Below are 24,733 nucleotides of genomic sequence, written 5' to 3'. Positions count from 1 at the left end.
ATGAGCGCGGCGGAAATCTAGTCAGTACAGTCAGAAGAACAGCAAGTGACATTTCACACAAACTTTAAAATACTGATAACGTCTGGACTGAGTTCCCAGACCTACAAGTAGCTACATCGCAGAGATAAATGATTAATTAGTTAAGGTTACACAGATGAAAGCTCCTTATCTTACCCACTTACAGACCCACTCTCCAACTCCAACTTGTTAAGATCAAATCAAGAGTATTGGCTCGTTAGCATTCCAACATATTCCTAACCGAGGATGAAGCTGACAAGTCTTGAAATGACTGAAAGGACAAAGGAGCACAGACTCCGACCTCCTCCGATTCAGTCATTCCTCTTCCGCAGGACGATGTAGGTGATGGTGAGGAAGAGAGTGAGGACGAAGGAGATCCACGCCAGGATGTAGCTGTGCCCGTACCCTCCTTTTTTCTCAGTGGTGTGAAGCTGCGCTGTGTAGATCGAGGCTGCGGTCATTATGCACAGGCCTGCAGGAGAGGAGGAAGGAAGGAAATGGGGAGTGATGATGCACAGAGATGAGATTTTTTAGAAGTAGTCATGTTTTCTCTGAAAAGGAAAAAAGTCAACAGCGGCAAGATTGTTAAAGAGGACTTGTGTACAGCTCCAGGCCATTCAGTTCAAACAGTAAAACCATTAATGTAAGGTAGATCCTGATATATTTCAAACTTTTATTTCTGTTCATTACGATGATTATTATAAGTAGGGGTTAGCAATATACTTTGTGTTATTATACCCATACATACCCATTTGTAATGCGCTTCTTTAGGACACAAGTCACACACAAAAAAGTGTGTGTGACTAAATTAAGAATCTGATGATTAGTGATTTAAATCACTAATCTGCACACAGTAATTACATCTAGTTATATTTTGAAATTTATTGATATTTATTGACACTCTCAATGCTAAAAACAGTGGAGAAAATAGTAAACCTAACAATCCCAACAATACAGAGAGTTTGGGGCTATTTTAAGCATCATTAGTTTGAATTTATTTTGACAACGCTAAATCAACATTCTTATCGTGATTTTTAAAAAAATGATCGCTGTAAATGATAAGCAAAGCCAAACCCTAACTACAAGACCGAGGTTCTCACAATGTTACAATCTTACATCAGACCAGTAAATACCAGCTATTTCAAGATGTCGGCCTACAGGAAAGCATATCCATCTTCTTGGTTCTTGGTCTGGCTGCACTGACCTTAGACCTCTGGAAAACCCTCTGGCTTAACAGAAGGAATGTAAAAAGCTGTTTTCTGAACGCTTCTCTTTGTGCTGGCTTTTGAAACGCTGACTCTTCCACCAGTCCACATTGCAGCAATCTACCTCAAGCCTTTGAACAGACTGTGGTTATCCCTGTTACTGGTGCAGATTTTCCTAGCACACGTTTTCCTTCCACTCAGCTTTCAATTATCATGCCTGGATAAAGCACTCTGTGACGAGCAAGCTTTTTTTTTTTTTTTACAAATGACCTCTTGTGGCGGTTCGTCCTCAAGGAAGATGTCGGTAACTATTTCTTGGTCAGCTGTGAAGCCATCAGGTGTCCATATAGTTGCCTGCTGATTACTGATTGTTTATTTCCTTCAACAATCTGGGCCAACACGATCCGTTAGAAGTAGGAACTGCCACCAAAACATCTAAAAGGATCACACCGATTATAGTCATGTTTAAAATGCATGCCATATTCAAGTATTTTTGATGTGGTTACTCAATGCATTGCAGTACATGGCTGTGCACTAAAAAAACAAATAAATAAATAAAACCTCTGGAGGCTTCCAGGATGGGAAAATCCAATTGTTTTGAGTCGTGACTGAAGCAACAAAGCTTTGGAGCCTTGAATAATGTAACATCCCAGGCATTCTCAGCTCACTGGCAGCTGTTTGGTGAGTTACGCTTCAACTAAATCTTTGCTTTTGAGTTGAAAAAAAGGAACACGTTAAGACACGATCTTTTTTTACACTCAGTGATTTCGAACGTCGTTCTTCTCTATTGTTTATTGTTGCTACATTGTCATGCTTTCACACAATAAAGCAAACACGGTCACAGCATTTGAGGACGTCACTCTTACTTTAAAACGCCTTAAATGTTTTACTTTCTCACTTCCTGTGAGATGAAAATAGACGAGTTCATGATTCCTAAAAGTCGATGATGTTTCTGTGTATTACCACCTGGTCAAATTCTTTAGTCGAACAGAAACATGAGTCTGAAACTGACCCACCCTTCTGTATCCCCCACTGGGGATTGTATAGACATTGGAGGAGTCTTTGGGTGTTGCCTGAGATAAAAAAAAAAATAAAATAAAAAAAAATCCTAACCATTGTCTGATGCATATGTGCATCAGACAAAATAGTCTTAAAACATACCGAAAGGACTGAGACAAGTTGAATTTACGAGGATCTTGTTAATGAGTCTACAGTTAAAAGAGCTGAGTGAGCTGGCAGATCGACAGAAAACGCGGCCCAGCCAAAGGCACCGACAGCTGAAACAATGGAAAGGACGATAAAACTCCTGGAAGATATCTGAACAGTGATTGTTCCCAGATAGATGAATCTCCCATCTTGTTTGTAGGAACAAACAAGTTGGGAACAAACTGCTAGGCGTCAGAATGGGCCAGGGTGAAAGGTTTTCCCAGCAACTCGTCTGGCTATAAAAGGGACAGGCTCTTTCACATTTTGGCATTTTACAAACACAAACTTCAAAGTATGTCATTTAGGTTTTATGTGATACAACAACACAGCTTTGGACACATTTTTTAAATAAAAGAAAATTAGTTAATACTTTGCCACATGACCTGTTCCCTCAACTACAGCTGTGATTCTTTTAGGGTATGTCTCTACCAGCTTTGAACATGTACAGACGTGAATTTTTACCCATTCTTCTTTGCAAAATTGTAGAAGCTTTGTCAGATTTGGTGGAGAACATCAAGCATTAAATTCTAAGTCTTGCCACAGATTCTCAACTGGATTTTGATCCTGACTTTGACTGGGTCACTCCAACACATGAATGAACTTCTTGGTGTTTGTCAGGGGGTTGTAGTTCTACTCGAAGCTAAATCTCTGACTAGTCTCGAATCTTTAGCAGCCAGGCGTGCTGTATATTTAGCTCCATTCTTTTACCAATCCGCTCTAACCAACTTTCCTGTCTCTGTTCAACACCAGCTTCCCTTAGCATGATGCCACCACCACTATGTTTCACATGGGGATGCTGTTTTCAGGAGTATATTGTTAGTTGTCTGTCACTGTGTTCACTTGTGTTCTCTAACAAACCTGTTGGGCCTTCGTGAAACAGCTAGATTTAAACTGAGATTAAATTACACACACGGACTGTTTGCCAATTACGTGACTTTTGCAGGCAGTTCATTGCACTGGATTTTATTTTAGGGTGTCAGTGTGAAGGAAACTGAATAAGAATGCAAGTCATGGTTTTAGATGTTAAATTGTAAAAAAAATATATTTTATGCTACTCTGTGTGGCTCTATCACATAAAAACCAAAAATGTGAAAAAGTATTTATAACACACTGTATGCTGCGCCAAAACTACTGTTGCGGTCAGCTGTAAGTATGAAGGACCAGGAAGAAAAGTGCTCACAATTTATAACTTAATAACAATCTACATAATGAGCAAACATAAGCTGTCATTTACAGCTTAGGATTTGCATCTCATTTGAGCTGATCTGTGTATGGAAGCTCAAGCATCACATGTTTTCTCTGACCTTTAAAACATGATCTCAAACAAGTTGTTATTCATTTTTAGTCATTTAGCCTTATGGCTAAATGACTAAATAATAATGCATTTTTTTGTAATGCTACAAAATCTCATATTTATTTCTGCTTGAATGTTTTATTTTTTTTCAACCGTCTGCATCGTTCCGTTCCGAAGGCATCGAGGTTTAATGGCATTATTGACCTCGGTCAGCCAAGCATGTGGCATCCGTAAGAAACAAAATCCAGCGATATGAAACAGGGACATGAATCAATATCTCTCACAGCAGCACTCTGCATTTGACTCTAGGTTACTTACAAGCGATTAGCTGTAAAATGCCAGTGAAGATGAACCTCTGCCCTTTGGGCAGGGTAAACAGCTGAGCCACGAACACAAACAGGGCCAGGATGGTGAAAACGCAGGCCAGGACCGAGGTGGCCTGCACCGACTGGAGGAAGTCTGCAGTGAGACGGAGAGTTTAAAGAAAAAAAAACAACAAACAAAACTTTTTTAATTAACACCGCTGATGTTAATTTTTTTTTTTTTTTTTTTTTGTATTCAAACCTGATTGGACATCTGAGTATTTCTTCAGATCGCCATAATGCCAGTCTAAGCCTATTAAGTTCCACCTGCCCCACAGGTCTGTGTATTCATTGTCAGTAACCCACCAGGCCTGAAAACAAGAATAAACGTCAAAACATACAGAGGCACATCATGGTTACATTGCAAACATTTGGAAGTTGTATTGCCGGCAAAGGTTTCTTTCCTCCTCATCTTGTTTTTCCCTCTAATGTGTGTGTGCGTGTGCGTGTGTGTGTGTGTGTGTGTGTGTGTGTGTTTATCAGTGTGGGTAGACCAATTCACTGTTCTCTTACAAAGCTTTTTTTATTATTGTATACACATTGCTCTGCTTGTTTTTGTGCATGTGGAGGTTTGAAGATCTGCAACACAGTGGGCTGCGAAAACATATTTTGACATTCAAGTCAGGCTTTATTCTCGATGTGTTACAAACTTGCACCGTGAGGCCAAAGATGCATTGAAAGGCAATGTTGAAAACTTAGGCTGTTCTGAACTAAAAAAAATACTGAGGACAGATATAATTTAATGAGATTAGTCAGACTTAAATCAATGTGAAGGATGTTTCCTGAAGGGCTATCCCATTGTTGTTAGCCATGTGTCTTTGTGTAAGCTAATATCATGAGTTCTGAATATGAAGGAGTGTTTTAAGCTTTCCACATTATAGTTATTTTTGAGACTCTTATTGCTAAGTGGAAAAGGAAATTGTACTTAAGTCTCATAATTAAGGGTCAACTAATAGTGAGACTTCTACATCTGGAATAAAGATCGGCACTAAGTGATTACAGAGACAGGCTAACTGTTGGCCAATACTGACGCTAAAGTTGGCATCTACTTGGAAGCTTCCTTTAAAACGTAAACTAATGGATGTCTTACAGTTTTTAAGGAATCTGGAATGTATTCCACTTTCAAGATTGTTTATTTCAGATATCTAGACTGATCAAACGTTAACTGGATAAATTTATATTAAACAATGATTCTTTAAAACCTTCCCTCTATTTGTCAATGCTTGTTTGGCATCAGGGCCCCATTGTAAGCTATAAAGTGAAAAATAATGGGCAGAGGTCAGTAAAGACACCAAATGAGCAAGAATGTAGAATTTCTGAATGAACAGAGCAGGAAGTGCTACGCCTCAGTTCTGTTGCCTCTTGTGATGTCATCATCCAAATTGAAAATAAATTAGCAGGGATTTTTGTTATTCAGTGCAATTTTTTAAACTCCTGCAGCTTTGTTTTTGCCATCCATACAGATCAGTTAGTAGGAGGAAAAAATCACTTCTGGCCCCCCGTAAGTAAGGAAATAAAAACTACTCACGTTATCAATGGTGGCCACTAGGAGTAGGATGACGGTGGTGATGTGCAAAACGACGATCCCTGCCAGCACCAACATTGTGACCCTCTGAAAATTAATAAATGAGAGGAATGCGAACGGATGCACATCACTACTTATTTTCCACTCACACGCGCTTTATAGGACGTATCAATTAACACACAGCACGAGTTCCAGTTATACTATTTAACATTGAAAGACGTTGAAAACAGAGAGGAGAGAGACAGAGAGAGCCATTACATGCGAATCCCAACACGCCCCGGGAGTCAGGAGGATTTTTGAACAACATCTGGAGTCAGACACGTCGCACAGTCAGGCGGTTTGACGCTCCAAAGCGCTTCATTTTACAACTCAGTCCTATTTTCTAGCAACTTAAAGTCAATTCCACCCCAATTACGTGCTCTGAAAACTACTGATCTTCGCTTATCTTCTCGTTTTCGCCGCCTTCCGCAGTTTCCGTGGACCAGAAAGGCGCGTTTGTTTGGACGTGTTTGGGCATTCCCAAATGGGACCCCCTCAGTTATACACACACGCGCGCACGCATGCACGCACGCACACACACAGGCCCGACACCGAAGTCAACAACTTTAGAAAGAGCGCGAGAATCCAGCAAGGCAAAAACGACTCACAACTCTAACTTGCACAAAAACAATTATGACTATTTTATTTGTGCATCCTCTTTGGCGCACTTATTGTGCTTGTTTTGCCCTTCAGCGCTTTTACAATGCACTCGGCTAACTTTATCTCTCTTTATATAATAGCAAATAAGACTGATAACACAGTTCCGCAGAGTACGTCCGGTAATCTAGGACTTCTCCGAAATAGAAACAGAATGAGTAAAAGTTACCTGAAAGCGCTTCAAGTCTCGGCGCGGCAGCTGCTTGGGAATGTGTAAAAGTGTGTCCCCACCCTGCCTCTAATTCTCAACACACACATCTCCCTGTTTTCTCACTCTCTTTCCACTCCTTTTTACTCTCCCCTCTTAGCCCCACCCAGAAAGTCTCAAATATAAAAATATATAGCCTAAGTACATATTTTTTTTCAATAAAAGAAAGACTCCAACCACGGAAATGCTTTCATGTTGTACTTAAAACTGTGCGTTAAACGGGTCGCACCTAAAAATCTGACTTTGTGATGAGTTTGTATTTTCAAATGTTTGAGTCGAGTGGCTCAACTTTCCCCATGTGTTGATGGAAGTTAGAGGAAGAATCCCCTGTAACTTCCATTTTCTGTGCCATTGTGCACCCAGAATAACTTCTGCAATGATGGCAGAGTTGTAGCCAGTGGAGCAGCGCGATCTGAGTCCATCTTCTGTTAAACAACCACACTCTGATGGTGACATTTAAAGCGTGAGGGGAAAAGCAAAAGAGAAGACAATAACTAGAAGTCTACATTTCATGCGTTTCAGCAACATGGCTCCTGTTTTGGATCAACTTTATCAAAAGTATTAGTATGATCATTTCTGTCCCAGCTGCAAACTAGCAACCCACAGCATGACTCTGCTGCCACCGTGTTTCACCCTGGAGAGCTGGCCAATCGTGTCCAAACATGTTGCCACATGGTTGAATCTTCTAATGTTAAAAATACTCAAAGGACACAATTTTGTCCAGTCAAAAATTCTCAAATCTTTTTAAAGTTTCTATTTTCTTTACCTGCTCAATAATAAACTATCCATCAAACCATAAAGTATGCCCATTCACCAGTCTGTAAATCTAAAACATAACGGGTCTCACACATCTGCTACAGTATAAGAAAGGCTTGCAGTTTCTGAATTTTTTAAAATCAGATTTGGGTAAAAATAAATAAATAAATAAGATGCTCGTTAATGATGTATACTTTGACCTGTACAAATTACCCAAATATAGCCTTTCCAGAGTTTGTTTTTAAAAATGTTTAACTGTCCAGTTGCTGGTGAAACCTGATGTAAATAATGTTTTATTTTTAATTGAACTGCTTTATTTTTTGTGCTGTTTATAACTTTGTGGTCATAGTAAAAGTAAGTAGGTTGTCAATGTGGACAACCTACTAAGGTTGCATAAAGTTGACATGTCTGATGAATAAAGAAATCTTAATATCAACAACAGCTGAGATCTGAAAGGACTGAAATCGTTTACTTACCGAATGACAAAATTTATCTTCCAAAAAGTTGACCCAGACTAAGTTTAGGTTCCTGAAACCGTGGCAACCCCAATAGGAACTTATGAATAACTTATTCCTGGAAGAAAGGCCTTTCTGCTTTACATTTTCAAAATAATTTTTCACTCAACACCAGTACACAAATAGTACATTTTGCTTCAACATTTTACCTCATGGAGTTCCCTGTTATGAAAAAGAGATCAATTTCAGTTCAATCCATTCTTTTTACAGTTCATTTTTGCATGAGGGCCAGGTTCAGCGTAAATAGCCACAGAAGTCAATGCAAATTATCTTCTAATGTTGTATGACAGCAGTTATAAAAGAAAATATGCATGAACCTCTGCGAAATTCTTGAGATTAGGGAATCCCTGTAAGAATGTGGTTCAGTGGAAAAGCAGTTCTGGTTATTTGTGAGTTTGAGAGAATTTGCATGATCCCAAACATCCCAAAGTGTCTGTGCGTGTGTGCTTGCTAAAATAAAAATATTTTCAAAAGATTAAAACTATGACTGTGAGCTGCTCAGTCTATGGAATTTTTCATGCATTCATGAGCTTTATGAACGTTCAGCAGCTACAGTATGTTGATCGAATTATGCCAGAACCACATTTATAAGTTCATCAACAGTGTCAACAGGCTCATCAGGGAGAAACACTGCAATTAAACCTCGAGATTCATTGTCGTAGCAATGAACTAAGACAAAAGTTCTCATCAGAGCTTTGCTTTGACTGAATGTTTAATATCTTATTTTTTTTCCCCACAGAATGATGTGTTTTGAATATAAGCAGGCCCTGCAGGTCACCAAATCTTCTGTTTTTCATGATGTCAAGGTAAAGAGGTTCAGTTCCTCGTAAAGTTGTTCATATCTCTTGATTTTTATTTTTATTTTTTTGCGTTTGATATGTTCCAATCACAACCTTCAGATTATCATGGATCTTGATCCATCTTCCCATAACTCAAACCAGCTCCCCCTGTGCCTGCTGAAGAAAAGCATCTCCATATAGTAGAGGATTAAATATTATGATTCATCAAGCTGTTTGTTATGTTTTCAATTGGATAATACCCCTCAGTCTGAATCTTCATGTCTGCAGCAAGAATCGTCTTACAGAAAAGCTGTTTCTGAGGCCCAACTTCCTCTCCCATGCCATAATTTTGTTAATTGCAGATCCTACAGAGCGGCGCCATATATGGAGATCCCTTTGCGAAACATCTTTGGCAGATTACAGCACAGAACCTGTTAGACAATAAAGCACTTTGTTGTGACTGTCTACCTAAAATTCTAATAAAATGCATTGAAGTTTGTTCTTGCAAAGTCACAAAGTGTTTAAAAGTGTCAGGGGTATAAATATATAGTTGCAAGTCCCGTAGCTGTAAGAACATTCCTCAGTGCTGGTGTCTCCTAGTCTTCTCTGAAGGTCTCCATTAAATAAGAGAATCATCGTCTTAGACAGAGAATGACAGTTATTATGTCCCTTGCCTCTGAGCTGGCCAGCATTTCTCATTGTTTTGGAACATTTCTGTTTACCCTATAAGCACCAAGCCAGAAGTTGCTGAAAACCAGAAGGCATTTTTTTTTTTTTGGCTCTGTCTGTCTTCAAACTGAAGATAAAGGGTTATATATTGGAAAAGTAACCAGTTTACAGGTCTACTGAAGTTGGAAACTTGGATTTAACTCTGTGTTTCCTGTGTTACATATCAGGGCTGCACAAAATTAGGAAATTAAGTGATATGCAATAGCATGGATGCCTGTCGTGATGAAAAAACATTTTGCTAAACGATGTTAATGTTTTTCTCATTTGCATCCATTGCAAACAGAATGCAGGTGGTGAGTAGTCTATCCAGGAAACTTTGAAAAATGAAACCCATTATTTATAGTTCAACAACATGGTTTCATAGAATACGTTGGAATTATACATCTAAGTAGTTTTCTTAATTACTTTACCAGAACATCTTGGTGATTTTCTTTAACACTGACTGCTGCATCAAACAACAAACATCAGAAATCGTATAACTGGTGAGCCAGACAGCAACGTATGACGTGATTAGCTAATATTTTTTGCGGCCCGTAGTTATTGGTGACATGATTATTATGCAAGTGAAACTGCAAGAACTATTCATTTTCAATGTTCAATACTTTTCTCCCCTTTTTATATAATCTCATTGTTTTTCAGGCACTAACATCATAACAGGCCTGTATAATGAAACATGCCCTGTCTCTAGCATTCCTAAAATTCTGGTACTATAACATCAGTGAAAACTGAAGTTAATCAATTTTTTTTATTTATTTTTTATCTTATGCCAGCCTGAGGAATGAATAGTAAATACTTTATATTTACTCTCAGTAACAGAAAGGACTTCATTAATCTCAATATTCTATGTTTGTGAATATAGAATATAGCATTTGTGCAGTAGAATACATTTCATTCAAATACACATAATCAAACTGTCACAGAGTGGCTTCTTGAGGAGCGCGGCTATCTGACAGCCGGCGATCTCTCAGAGAAACTGGCCTGGACTGATGAAGTCCTGCTCTGAGTACTACAAAGGCTGCTTTATTCTGTCTGAGCCGGGAAGGGTGCAGACGCATTCACTTCCTCTTTTGCTGTGTCTCACTCTTTTCCTATTTTGTTGACAGTAGAGTTTCACTCGGCATGAACAGACCGACGACTTAGTTTACACGGTTTGATGTTAGACGTAGAGAGGGTTTGTTTTCTGAGAGACAAATCAGATCATGCTTCTGAAGAGTTGTGCAAGCTGCTGGGGCTAAAATGTTAACCAATAACAGTGGAATGCATCTGGAACTGGAGTTGGTAACATTTTGTGTTATTTGGATAGCAGTCAGCCTGTTGTTATATGAAAGAACGATGCTGGGAAAGAACCAAGAGGTTGTTGATATCCTCTGATGTTTTAGGCTTTTCTAGTGGATCATGCCCACAGTTTCCCTTCCGTTTTAACAGCTCTCCTGTCCCCTTTCCTGTGCTATCAGTTTATATCAGTGTCCTTTTCCTCAAGCAAAAAATTTAAGCAAACAACAGTTGTAGTCTTCATATCTCTTGCTGGATTTGTTTAGGAGCAAACTTGACTTCCATCTGCACTCTCAACCCCTGCAAGCAGATTTTTGACATTCAAAGTATTTCTGCACCTTTTTTCAGGACAAAAAGATGTGACTCACCAAGGGCACGTAAATGCACTAATTCATCTTTTTTCTATAGCTGCCTGTTCTTGCAGGATTATAAGGGGTCTAGTGCCTATATCCAATGGTCATTGTTGGAGAGGTTTCCAGTCCTAATTGCACAAATGTTTTATTATTTATTTATTTTTAATCTGGATCCACTGCTGAGTCTGGATCAGAGAAAATAATCATATTTAGAAAGCATCTGCTGGCAGCTTCATAAAGACCAACCACCAATTAAGTTTAGTGACTGCTAAGTTTTGCATTTAGTCACCTTCATTTAAAATAATACAATAAAAGTGCTAAGCTTCAGAATTAATACACAATTTTAATAAACTCTCACCCCAAGACTGCCTAGTTGAAAGTATTTGTGGGCCATAGCATTTTTTTCTTCTTCACTTAACTAGTTTGAATATAGTGATCTTAAAAATTGTGTTTTAAGATGGAGGTATATTTTTTAAAAAATGAATTAAAGTTATTTATTTAAGAATCATTCAGCTGTTACGTTTACATCACTGTTTAGAAATGTTGATTCAAATATAAAGAAAAAAAATGAAGAAATTGGCACGTTTGTTTTATTTTATTTTTTATTGAATTCAAACAATATATCAGAGTAAAATTGATCCAATTCATTTTAGAATTTATACTGACAAAACATCCAAAAAAAAAAAAAAAAAAAAAAAAAAAACGAGCAGAAACTTTCTCCCAGTTTCCACGTTTTGTGACGACTTGCTGTTCTTTAATTGGCTCGTGCTTGATGACTCCTAATTAATCGCCTGGTGTTCAGGTGGCGCGTGAGTGTGCGTGTTGGGAAAGGAGCCTCTTCAAACCGGCGATGACTTGCGAGCTAATAAGAAAAATACGTTTATTTTTAATAGTGCTTATTGTTCTTTTCTATTCTTTTCAATTAAGTGGCTCGGTTAGTTTAGCACAAAGGGAAGATGATTCGACCACCAAGCGAGGAGAGTCAGCCTTAGCCTGGGAGGAGAGGCCTGAAGACGGTCAGCGTGGACAGCCCTATACGGTTAAACAGGTTATATGGACCCCTAGTCGGAATTTATCCATCCTGTCGAAACTCCTGGAGCCCCAGGTAGACATTAAGCATCCTACAAACCCACACCCAGGTGTCAGGACACCAGAACTTGATCAAACTAGCGACAGGTTAGCCCTCATTAGCCCCACATGGACCACTGGTAATGTCAAGGAAGAAGGAAGACCCTTTGCTCCAGACCCTGAAGATGGTTATCAAGCAGATTTTACAGGTGAGGTAACAATTATTTACGCATCTCAAAACAACCAAAGTTGACCAAAGTGCTTCATATAGTAAATACAAGTGTGGGGCGACTGTATTGTACGGTAAACTGGAAGTATTTGAATGAATTAAACCCAGAAGAAAGTCGGCACTTTTGTAGATGATGTCGTATGACATAAATAAGAACATATAAAATTAATACACGTGGCATTTACATCACCTGCATTAGTTTCTCATTGGAAATTAGTGTCAAACGTTTTTATTTACATTTTAGTTTCAAGATTGACACTAAAAATTGTTCATACTCTTAATGAGTGACAAAATGTTTGACATGGCTTCAAACACTTGTAATTCAGCATCCTTTTGGGTGTTTCCACTTTTATTCAGTCTGTTGGGGTGAACTTCAATTATTAGGAACGCCTCATTGCCAATTCCCTAATCTCTAGCTATATATGTATAGATGTTTTCTTGAATAGCATTTTTTATTTTGTTTTATGGACTTTTAACAAACTAGTTTTGCACTTTTATTATACAGTTAGCATGAACTATAAATGTTATCACATTCAGACTGATAAATCCTCTTCCTTTTGGCTGTTTGGCTAACATTAAAGCAGTTCTAATTTTATTTATTACTAAACCCACCCTAACTATGCAATAACTGTTCAAGTGCCTGAATCACATTTTTGCAACTCAATATGCTAGAAAACAACATTATTCAGAGTTGCATGAGGTGAGGTCTGGGCTTTGACGTTTCTAAATTGCATTTCAGTGTAATGTTTGCGTCTTCAAGAAGTAAAAAATTCTATACATTATTATCAGTGCAAGCATATAATAAATTTAGTCATGTTGACATTAATCGGGAGACATTTTTTCTGTATCTTTTAGGTTTCTCTGAAATTGAGGGGAAGGTTTCTGGCCTGTCGTCTGACTCTAGCCCATATTTCTCTGAATGGGAGGCCATGAGACCTCTGGTGGAGTGTGCTGATGATGTCATGACTTTAACTTTGTCCGGTAGAGGCTTCATCCACCTGCAGGTCGACAGAAGTAAGGCTCAGTTCATGCTGCAAACATCTCTTTAGGTGATGGGCTGCATTGTAGATGTGCTGTGTTTACCTCAAAGAGCATGAACAAAGCAGAAAGATTCATGTTAATGGTGGCAATTGTGACGATTTCCTTTTCTGCCCGATAGCTGAACTATCTTTTATGTTGACATTCCTGCACCAATTTTGAACTTGAAGTGTATACAACCTTTTCTGAGGGATGAACTAAGCACTGTATTAAGTCCCTTTCTTCCCCCTAAATCCTTTCTATTCACAATCTTAAAACATCTTTTTCCAGGCAGGGCCTCTCCCATCTCCATCTTCCAGCTACCTTCCGACTGTGGCTACTCAGTGAAGGCATCATGGACTGACCTGGAGATGATGGTGCCATATGACGGCTGCTATATTGTTAAGGAGGTGTCAGGATCAAAAGTGTTGTAATTTTTAGTTATAGTATATCTGTGCCACCCTGTGTCTTATTTAATTATTTGTGCTACATTTCAGAATGGCAGCTACGTGCTGCCCATGCTGTGGTTGGGGATCCCACTGAAGTTGTCCTGTCCGGTGATGATATCCACGGCTATTCCCATGTACACGTTGTCTGCTCCCTTTGTCTTCTGCTCTCCCTATGGCATGGCAGTGAAGATCCAAGGCCAGGAGCATAGATTACCTGTGCTTGACGTCATTGGTATGTAGGCTACAGGCACATCATAAAACTAGTTCTATTTATGCTGTATCTGTTCTGAATTTACTTGGCAGACTGACCAGTAGGGCAAAGAGCATTTCTCTTCAGCTGTCTTCTTTTTGTGCTGTGAATACATATTTGCCCAGGTACAAATTTATTTTTAAATATCTAGTTGTCTGTTTCTAAGTAGTTTATTTAATGGTTTTGTTTATTAAGAAACCCAATTATTCAATGTGGCATTGTGAATTAAAAAATGGCCCCTAAATTGTTTGTGCCAACACCAAGCTGATGCAATGTAAATGAAAGTGAGTGTTTTACATGACTGCACAGGAATTTTGACACACTTTTTTTGGCGACTTGTTTTAATTCTGGAGGGGTGTTTTTAGCATAAACATCCTATTTAAGGCAAAGGTGGATTTGTCCGTTTTTAAATCCTGTTGCATTGCCCAATTGCAGAAAAATTCTTATTTTTTTGTGCCTTCATAGTAAATAGAATATTTGTCTTGTGGCTCATTAAGATGTTTGGAGAATGTGAAACTAGGCTGTGGTCTTCAGTGGTTTTTGCCTGGGAATTTTCTTATAGATGCCTTTTTTGGCCCAGGTGTGGAGTATGTTGGACATTGTTCTGGTTCCTTTGTGAACTCTTGGATGGTTTCCCTGGCTCTTATTGTGGTTTCTAAGACTTTCTCAAAGTCTTACAAATGTTTTTTTCAAGTTGTGGCAGGTTTTTCAGGAGAGTCTTGGTTACATTTAAAATTTTAAGAATTGGATTTTGTACTTAATGATTTAATCAAATTTCTTTGAAATATTTTAGTCTGACAAAAAGTCAAAAATAGAATAAATCTGTAGGTGGCGGAGCGCTATTTCTAACTAAGAAATATCAACAGCTTTGGATGGACAATTTCAAAACTGATTAACAAACATAGGAGTGACTACTTTGTTTCTACAGTTGAACAAGAAATTACAAGAGGTTTTAGTCAAAAACTCATAAGTGGTATGAAAATACCCAAAATTCAGTTTTCAAACCTTGACTCAATTGATAACAGAAATGTTTAATTTGTTTGGCAGTGGATGGAGCAAAGGATCCTTTTGTGTCTGAAAGGTGTGCATTCCTGGTTGACTCCGAGGCCCAGGAGTTGACCTACCTTATCTCCCACAGTGCTCCTTGTATCACAACTGATGTAAGTTTGCTCATTTAGTTGAAGACTGCACCTGGATTCTCACCAGTGAATGACATAAGGTTAATATGTTTTTTCTCCACAGGATGGTCCACAGCTTCGGCTCATATTGGGTGGTTTGCAGTATGTTCTCTCCTGCCCCGTCAGCCCTCAGCTTCCCTATTCTCCATCCCTGCCTCAGTATCCTCCTCAGTTTCCCAGTGACCTTTTGTTTCCATACTTGCCAGTTCCAACCCACCCTGTTCCCACTACCACTCTCCCTCCCCCTCATCGAGCCCCAGTTAAGGAGCAGACGATGCAAAACCCACTCTACCAGCACCACCTCTCTTCTGGTTTCCAGTACCACCAACTACTTCCAGTCGTCCCCCATATCCTATTAGGGATCCCTCATCCACCTCAGGCCACCACTGACCGCTTCCCTGAGTCCATGCCACAGCACGTCCAGAACCCACCTGGATCTGAAAAGTTATTGTATTCTTTAGGGAGCTATCTGCAGTACTTTCCTCCTCACTTTCATCTGAAGGATCCTTCTGAACATCAGGTTTTTCAATTTCCTCATCACCCACCTGTCTTCTATCCCTACCTGCCGTTCTATTACCAGGAATTGATTGCAGCAGCTGAAGACCACTCCAAGTCTCCAGTGGGTCCATATTATCCTCAGTACTATCATCAGAAACCTGATCATCCTGTATTCACGGCAATACCAGTGACCCAAGCTCCTGTACCTCGTCCTTCTTTTCCACCAAAACAGCCGTTAACCCCACAGCATCAAACCAGTTCATTTTATCCACCCATGTCCTACTACCATCCAGTATTTTCTTACTCTGCTTTACATCCTGCTGCTACTCCACCTGTTGACACCCCTGATAGTCTTGGGCATCCTTCCAGCCAATCTCCTATCCAAACTCCTTTTCACTTTCAGCTGCCTCCATATCTGCTGCCAGTCCAAAAGGAGCCTAAGAAACCGGCAGCCAGTCCTCACATGTTCTACCAAACGTATCACCCTAAACTCCATCCCTTTTCACCCCATTATCCGAAGATTCCTTCTCCCCCGAACTGGATCACCCCTCTGGAATCCCGCGTCCAGTGTCTGAAGGACAGTATGGCTGCTTTCCTGCCCTATGCCGACCCAGAATCCATCCATGTTAGAGGTCAGTATTTGTGTAAACAGAAAAGTTTTTCTCAGAGGAAAATGTGGCTCCTTACAGCTTGTCATATATGTTTTGTATTCCAGTGTTAGGGGGTTCCAGGTATCAAAGATGTAATGTTTTTATAATTTTAGCTGATTTAACTTTAAGGAATAAATCAGTCTGGAAAAAGTCTCCAGTTTGATTTTAAGTGATTTTATAGTTCTGGATAAGAATGGGGCAACAACAACAAAAAAAATATGGGCAAATATGCGTTTCCAAAATTTATACCTTATCCCATCTGTTTTTTTTCTCTCCTCAGTGTGTTTCTTCTTTCTTTTTTGCTTCCCTTTTTCCCCATCTTAATGTTTCTATTTCCAGGATTTTTACAGCCTGTCCATTTCAGAATTATACTTTACAAAATTAGGCTCACTTGGACGGTTGTTGGCTGGTAGTTAGGTTTTCTTCTATGGCACATTCACATCAAAATGCATCCAACTGCATGCATTTTGGTGTTCCTCCAAAGAACTAAGTTTAAAGTACACAATATGCTACAGCTATTCACGTTACAACAATATAGCTTATTGGAATCCAAGAACCTTTGATCCCTTGTTTAGTTTTTCTTAGAGGCATCACACCTAAATGCAGAATCTGAGTTTACATTTGAAATAAGTTTTAAAGCAGTATATCGATTCTAAATATAAAAAATCTTTAACCGCATCACTGCTTTCCTCAGACCCATTTATGTCATGGCAGTCGCTCTCCAGCGTGTCTCCGTTCTGTGGGTACATGTTGCAGGCGACTGCAGGCCACGGCTTAATCCTCCACTCTCCTCTGCCGGCCTGCCACAGCCAGTTACAGGTCAGACGACTGTTTACTTCCTCTATGTGCTGCTAGTGTGTTTACTGAGTTTATTTTGGTGTTCATGTTTACATAAAGTTTGCTTATTGCCTTGTCAGTAAAGATCATCCTTCTCTCTGATCCTTTTGGACTCTTCGCAATAATGTACTTTTTATGTATAACTACAGCACTTTAGGTATGAAATGGCACATGATCTTGATGAATTTTGAATCACGCACCATAACATTTAGGATTTATTATAGGAAAAAGCTGGAGAAGTATTAAAAAAATTTAATCAGTTCCAAGGTTGCACAGTATTTTGAGCGTTTAGTTTGATAAAACTCTAGTAATCTATATTTCTTCTTTCTAGGGTAGTTCCACTCTATAAGGTCTGAATTTCTGTTTATCTAAGCAGAGCAGCAGTTTAGCTTAATAATTCATGTTCAGATAAATCTATCACGGATTATAGGCATTTGTGGACTGTAAAGTCTTATCTTTTTTTCATGCTCCATGCATCTTAGCTGTCAAGAATACAATGTTTTTTGCAAGTTTAGGTAAATTCACTTGTTTTTAAAAACACGTGTATCTATAAATTTTGTGTGGTTGCGCTAACTTCTTTTGTATCAATTTCTCTCTCGCTCCTCAGACTCCCACAACCATTTCTCTACCCATAAGTTATTGGGATTTCTTCACTTGGCAGAATCGGACCCTCGATTTACAGTGCCCATATCAAAGCCCCCTTGATCCTCCAGAAGAAACTCCGTGGACTTTCCCCACCGCTCCGAGCGCCACCGAGGATGAGTCGGGTCCATCCATTGCCACAAAGACCGAAGTCTTCTGCTCCTTCCAGCAGATGAAGGTCGTGCTTCCTCCTGGACCCATTTCAGAAATAGTTCTTAAAGGTGTGTGTCTGCTTTTGTACACACCAGGTGCATATGGTAACCATCATTTCTGCATGAGTTCAGAGGGTTCAGAGGCTCTGCTGTGCGGTGAATGGGAGCGGGGGGTAAAGCTTGGCTTTTTATTGTGACTGGGGATTTCTGCCTCCCTCTGCAGAGCTTTAATTGTTCTCTTTAAGGTCTACACTGAAATGTCTTATTGTGAGTTTTTCACATATGCATTTAAGACACCAATGGGAACCAGATGAGCCTTGCTGAAGCGCCTAAAGAATGTGGATATTATGCAAGTGAGGCCAAGGATGGCAAAATCCATTTGTTTCTCCAGTTACATTCACACTGTCATATGAGCGTGCAGGCAAGTATTGACTCAGATTTCACACTGAGCACATGACATTTTGAACAAGTGATTATTTTATGCGCGTATTAACTCTTTGTATGACTGTATTTATGTTGAAAAGGGTAAAATGTACATCATTAGCATCCTCTACACAACGCAGAGGGGAAAAAAGGAGGCAAAGGTTTCCTGCCCGCTTGTGATCCCAAGGTCTGAGCATGGTAGGTAGATTTTAACTCTCTAAAAGGCTGTTCAGTTTGTCCAGGCCCGTCTGTTATTTCAGCTGTGTTCCTGACATTTGTCGTGCTGCCCCTCAGAGTGCAACCTTCACAGCGAATACCGCCTCCCCTGCGGATCCAGCTCTATATCCGAGACACAGTGCCTCTCCATGGGCTGCTGCTTCAACAAGCACCCCCCTGCCTGCTACTACCCAATGGATGGTGAGCTGCGTTCTGTATCCCTACTGGCATTTTCACGCCACTTAGCTAAGTGCAGTCGAGCTGTTTTAGAGTACAGAAAGGTACTATAGCTGCCGTACGTGTGAAGAAACATATTCAGGGCAGGCGCAGCATGATTTAAGCCAGCAGCAACACAGAACGGCTGGAAGAATCTTGGGTCTGGGTATCAATTGCCTCCTGAGATTTCTGACCTTTTGTTCATGCGACCTTTTTGTAACTGTGCATGTGTATCTGTTTGTGTGTCTTTGTTCATCCCTCCAGAGTGCACTATTGACCGCCACATGATCTTCTCTGTGCCCGCCTCCCTCACGGACCCCCCTCTTTCTACTGCGCTGCTGGCCGCTGCCAGCAACTCCACCTGCAGACCTCAGAGGGTGACCCCTGAGTATGCATTGTTCAAAATCCCAATGGATGGCTGTGGGACACGCAGAGTGGTGAGATTCATAAATCATGTCAAAATATCGAAGAATGGGTTGGAAATAAACGCCATTATGTTCAGATTCTCAAGTCTAAGCCAAAGACATTTTAACTAATTTGGTTTGTGAATATTTTATTTACAGCTGAAACAGACCTTATGTGTAAAAAGGCTTGCAGCAGTTTCTTTTTTTTTCTCAACATTAAATCCAGCAGAACAGAACCTAGCTGTAATGTGGGTTGGGACTACCAAAATTATTTGTATTTGCAAATAAGAGATTGAGATTTTTTGTTGTTGTTTGTGCACGCTTCATAAGGATGTGATTTAAAGCACTCATTTCAAATTTGACTAATTGCGTAGATTTAAGATTTAAACATTTTTAACACAATTAATTGCTTTTATTCAAGTCAAAAATTTCTGTTGATTGTACACCTGAAAATCTGTTGCACAAATTATAACCACAGACAGCGATGAACAACACAGCTGCTTTTCTTGGCCCACTTTGGCTTCATTTTTGCTCGTGAAACAATCTGATGGGAAGTTGGACAAGACTAGTGTTGTATGCAAGTTGTGCATAAAGGAGTTGGCCTATCACAGACACTATCGAAGCCTAAAATACCATCTCGATACAAAACATGTTACAGTAACCGCAGATATCCCAAACGCTCATGTTGCCATTCAGATTACTAAAGGGGAAAAAAAAAAAAACGAGTTACATGAATGATCACGTGTTCTTGAAATACCTGTATAACACTTGGCATCAATGAATGAATAACCTATTTAGCAGATTAAAAATTAACATCTTTGTTGCTGAGCTCATTTTCTTATTTATTCAATAATTCAGCAGCAAAAAGAGTTTTTGAATTGAAAATGTTGCTTATATTGTCAATTAAATGCAGACAACATAAGCAACAGGCAAAAGGCTTATGCATAAGCCTTTTGAACATTTGAGAATGCTCAGATGTCGGTGTGTTTATAAGGGAACATCTCAAACACACTGCTTCCTTGTTTAGCTGCATGGAAAAATAGATGTCAGCCAAGTCTGGTTCATCCTTTGGTTCAATTCCCAGATTCCTGAAAGTTTCTATGTTGGTCCGTTGAGTTGTATGCAAGCATAAGCACCATGGAAGTGTCCCACAATGACAGGAGTCAGGAAGGAGACAGGTTTTGTTCTCCTGAGCTGAATGGATTTTAGCTCGAAATGAGATGGTGGTGAGCTTTCAGAAATTCTTGTCTGCAGTGTTTTCTACTTTGGGGGCTTCCCTGTCTGAATTTCTTCAGCTTTAAACTGAGTAGCAGCATAAATTCTGATTTGACGGTTTGATCAGCCAAACATATTTGTATTTGCAGTTAGTGGGCGTTTTCTTTACCATTTTGAAATACCCTTGATGGCTTAATGATGATTATTTGGGAGACTGCTGTCTGTGCTGTTGCTGGTGCTCAATGTTCCAGGACATTAATGCAACCACCAGGAGGACATGGACCCACTACGGATTACTTTTCTAGCTCTTTCAAGACTGTTTACCCATAAAAAGGTGCTTAATCAAACAAAGGTTTGTGTAGAGTTTGCAGTTTTTCAGTTGTGGATTTTTTATGGGCAGTTTTGGCCAGGAGCTGGAAAATATGGATTCAGGTTGGGAGGTTCTAGTGCTTAAAGAAATGAGAACCTGGAAAGGCTACATTTTCTTTAAAACGGACTCCCAACTGTTTTAAAATGCAGGAGATCAACCTAAACAAACATGAAGGCTGACCCTTTTGGGATCACATCAATGGATTAAGGATTGATTCATCCAAATGGACAGAATGGATTAAGCATTTGTTTTTTGTAATGTTTTTCCTTCTGTCCTGACAGGTGGTGGGGAAGACCGTCGTCTACATGGTGGAGATTACGAACACAATACAAACTGTCAGCCTTAACTATGGCACCATCACAAGAGATTCACCTGTCAGGTCAGCTAACCCTTTATATCCTACCTGTAGTAGTCTTGGTGAAGCACTGCTAAACTTCAATCTGAATAACCTCATGCACTTTATTTGCATCGTTCCTCTGAAAGATCAAATTACGTCTTCAACCTGCACATAATTTGTGGGTTTTAAATTTTTCTCCCCTATTTTACTGTTTTTTTTTTTTTTTTTTTTTTTTTTTTTTTTTGACTGTAGTTGTCATTTATTTAAAAGTGTGTTTATATAAGTTCCAAAAAATATCTTAACTTTATTTTTGGTTCAGTTGAAGGAGAAGTAGTCATGACACTGAACAATACAACTTCACTGGACACATGTTAAAACTTGCATCTCTGTTTTGATGATTTTTGGTTTTCAGCTAATGAAATTACAAAATGTAGTTTCTCGTAACCTTGAATATTACATAAGAATAACTAAAATTATGTTTAATTCAAAATTTGATGTTATTCCCTAAACAATCAAGTTTGCTGCTCAACAGCTAATCAGCAGACTGTCATTAACGCTTGCTGTGTATGCAAGCATATTATTGGAAGGTTTAGGTTTAAGAAAATGTGTTACACGGGGAATGTGCACAAGATGACTGCACCCTTCAGAGGATTGTGAAGCAAAGTCCATTCAGGAGTTCTGAGAAGCTTCACAAGGTTGGTGGAGGTGGAGCTTTAAGAGCCATCACACGGATGTATCGGGGACGTGGGTGAAAACTGTCGCAGTTGTGTTGTCATTCGTGAACCAGAGACGTCAAAGGGATTTTAGCTCGGCTAATAATCTCGGCAAGTATTCGGTGACTGTAATGTACATGGAGGTGTACGTGCAAGGTGACATATTTTCTAGTACAATACAAATTGCATATGTCAGTAAATTAGATATTGCAGTTACACTGACCAACTGGATTTTTGGTTATAGCTGCAGTCAATCAAAAATAAGACACAAATTCTTTTACTGTGTAATAAATCTACAGGAGTTTAAGTTTTGAAGCAAAATAGAGCAAATACATGCAAACAAATAAAACCAACTTAATTCTTAATTTGAGATGCTTTAGTAGTAAAAATGTCATACTAACCAGAAGTCATTACAAAGATCAATCCTATTCCAACATAAAAATGAAATGCAATTTGGCATCAGTTCTATGAGATGCATGTCTTTGAAATTAACATTCAGAAACATTAAGGCCTCTGGTGTGGTTTTTGCAGTTGACTTCAAACATGCATCAGTTTTGTGTGTGTGATTAGCTTTGCTGGCAAAACAAATCTGAACTTTGTTAGAAACGCTGTACAACAGATGCTCTGCTCCTGAATCGCTTCCAGTGAATGCTTGGGGAGCAATAAAGCCACAAGAAAGCCTTAGCAGCTGTTTCTGCGTTCTGATCTCTCAGCGCTGGTACTTTACACTTGCTGTCCGACTGCAAGTAATCTTCAGTTTTCTCAACCAACATGACCGCAACTCATTGTGATTTTGATTGCAATACATTTGGTTGCAAAAGTAAAATTGCAAAAGCAATACATATTGAATTTAAACGGTTTTTGCCATGACTTGAGTCTCGTCTATTATTTTCAGGTTATTGGTGGAGTGCAGATACGTGCCAGGAACAGTTCTCGGTGTGAGCTACGTCGTTAAAACTCCCACCCTTGGTCCTGATGTCCATACTCAGGGGGTGTTTGGAGTCCAGCTCAGGATAGCCAAAGGTAAATGGTCTTTCTTTCAAAACTAAAAGGTTCTGTTAATGTTTGAGATCAGAGGTGGATCAGTCGGGTGATATTAAAAAGGACAGTATTTCATGTTTAAGTACAGTCAGTCTTCGTAGTGCCATCTGGTTGCTTTGAATATGATATTGTCTGGTGAAATATGGTTATAGCTCTCAAGGACCAGACTTGGAGTCCCAGTTGTAGTCAATGCTGAACTAAAGGGCTGTTTTACACTTGGCAGTGATTCTCAGCTGCATTTTATCATCTGTGGTTCAAAATCTAAATTATTAGTCAAACATAAGCTGGAAAATTCTACACTGAACAAAATTACTGAAGTAGTTTGTGTAAACAAAAAGGACTTTTAAAAAAAATTACATAATGACTAGCTTAGAATTGGCAAACAAAAAACAATGTATGGGTGAATCAAACCGGTCTACAATATTCTACACCGATTCATTACCTCTATTAAAGATTACAAAAGAATGACTGCATCATGAAAAATGTAGATGCATGCTGGTTGAAGAAGATGAACCAAAAGAAAAAAAAAATGTTAAACTGACTATTTCCCTCCTATGCTACCATCTATTATTAGATGCCCAGTACACCAGTTACTACCCACAGTATCACCAGCCTCTGCACATGTTGCTGGGGAAACCTCTCCACCTTGAAGTGCGCCTCCTCAGCTCCCCAGATCCCAGTTTGGTGCTGCTGGTGCACTTCTGTGTGGCCTACCCCCGCTCTGGAAATGCAGCGTGGGTGTTGCTTTACAATGGGTATGCCAGAACATCTACACTGTAAAAACAACCAGCATTGACTAAATCCAACCTCATCTGAGGAGGTAGCTTCTAAAATAATTAAAAATGCTCATGCCATCACTGCAGATGCCCTAACCCTCTGGACCCAGCCCCACCAGAGACAGTTCTGTCAGACCCAACGCCGCCGTCTCCTCAAAGTCAGACTCGCCGCTTCACCATTCGCACCTTTCAGTTCCTCCCGGATGGGGAGTTCCAGGATATGGATGAGGAGGTAAGGCTGAGCATTGACGGTCACTGTAAATATAAGCCTCAATGTGGTTTATGAACAGTTGTTTTGACTTAGTTTATTTATAAATCCAAATTATCTGGACGTAACCATTTCTTAACGAGATTAAAATTCAAATGAGTTTTTTTTGTCTGCAATACTTCATTTATTCATTCCTGATCTTCATTTGGCTCCCTTTCAGATCTACTTTATGTGTTCAACTGAGATCTGTTCTCCTCGAGATGGTCCTTGTGTTGAGGGATGTTTTGGTCAGTGACAATGGAAAAATGGATTTAATTCACAGCATCCTTGAGTTCCAGTGGAAGGTATACGAACATGCAGCTTTATTGCAATCAGACTGAAAATGTTCAGAAAGTTTGAGAAAACTAAAATTTAATTTAACCTATTTAAATGAGAATGGTGACTGAGTAAATATTTTTTTTTGTTAGTCGAAACCTACATAACACCTAGAAAATGATGGTATATGTCTGCGTTCTGACTGTCTTCTCTCCTCTTTGTCCTCAGATATGATACAAATAACCTCCAATAAAAGCTCTTGAAAAACTTTAAAGGCGGGGCTGTGTTTTCCTTTAATCCTGCAACTATTTTATTTGATATGGGGATGAGCAGTAAAAGTTTAGGTTAAAACTATAGCAAGAAAACCTTTTCTTCAGAAAGGCATAACATGCAAGCTTTTTGAGATGCTGTTTTTAAAACATCCCTCATATTTGATTATAATCAAGGGGTACTTTTTGCAAATTCTGCTGATTAATGTTTGCATTTACACCAATAAATGCATCATAGAAATGTATATGAAGTGTTTTCAACTGAACAAAGTCAAAATAAACAACTTTTTTTGTTGAGGTTTTGTCTCCGTCATTCTGTTTGCCAACAAAATAAAAAGGCCA

At 39.2% G+C, this 24,733-nt stretch overlaps 2 protein-coding genes across 3 annotated transcripts; one reads left to right on the top strand and one right to left on the bottom strand.

Annotated features, from left to right (window-relative positions):
- Position 1: 1 nt before the first annotated feature.
- Positions 2–6,582, bottom strand: LOC106952307 (epithelial membrane protein 1). Of its 2 annotated transcripts, none has more exons than XM_015040337.1 (5): positions 6,476–6,582; positions 5,614–5,697; positions 4,288–4,396; positions 4,042–4,182; positions 2–490 (listed from the first exon to the last, which is right to left on the bottom strand). In XM_015040337.1, the coding sequence occupies exons 2-5, from the start codon at positions 5,686–5,688 to the stop codon at positions 330–332; spliced, it is 486 nt and encodes a 161-aa protein (XP_014895823.1). In that variant the 5' UTR covers positions 5,689–5,697; positions 6,476–6,582; the 3' UTR covers positions 2–329. The 2 variants fall into 2 exon arrangements, with proteins under 2 accessions (XP_014895823.1, XP_014895824.1); XM_015040338.1 differs by lacking the exon at positions 6,476–6,582 and adding an exon at positions 5,869–6,105.
- Positions 6,583–11,682: 5,100 nt separating this feature from the next.
- On the top strand, positions 11,683–24,396 carry LOC106952304 (uncharacterized). The gene is made up of 18 exons (XM_015040334.1): positions 11,683–12,195; positions 13,071–13,229; positions 13,524–13,642; positions 13,730–13,913; positions 14,979–15,091; positions 15,174–16,239; positions 16,952–17,076; positions 17,702–17,957; positions 18,182–18,309; positions 18,413–18,509; positions 18,606–18,728; positions 19,008–19,180; positions 21,014–21,111; positions 22,678–22,805; positions 23,398–23,578; positions 23,687–23,831; positions 24,028–24,151; positions 24,351–24,396. Exons 1-17 carry the CDS (start codon positions 11,769–11,771, stop codon positions 24,100–24,102), a joined length of 3,597 nt encoding a protein of 1,198 aa, XP_014895820.1. The 5' UTR covers positions 11,683–11,768; the 3' UTR covers positions 24,103–24,151; positions 24,351–24,396.
- The last annotated feature ends 337 nt before the right edge of the window (positions 24,397–24,733 follow it).

This window comes from Poecilia latipinna, unplaced genomic scaffold (assembly GCF_001443285.1).
Source record: "Poecilia latipinna isolate Pla-1442-1.1 unplaced genomic scaffold, P_latipinna-1.0 Scaffold505, whole genome shotgun sequence".
NCBI lineage: Eukaryota > Metazoa > Chordata > Actinopteri > Cyprinodontiformes > Poeciliidae > Poecilia > Poecilia latipinna.
Note: the sequence above shows the minus strand (reverse complement) of the source record. Positions and strands in the feature narration are given on the sequence as shown.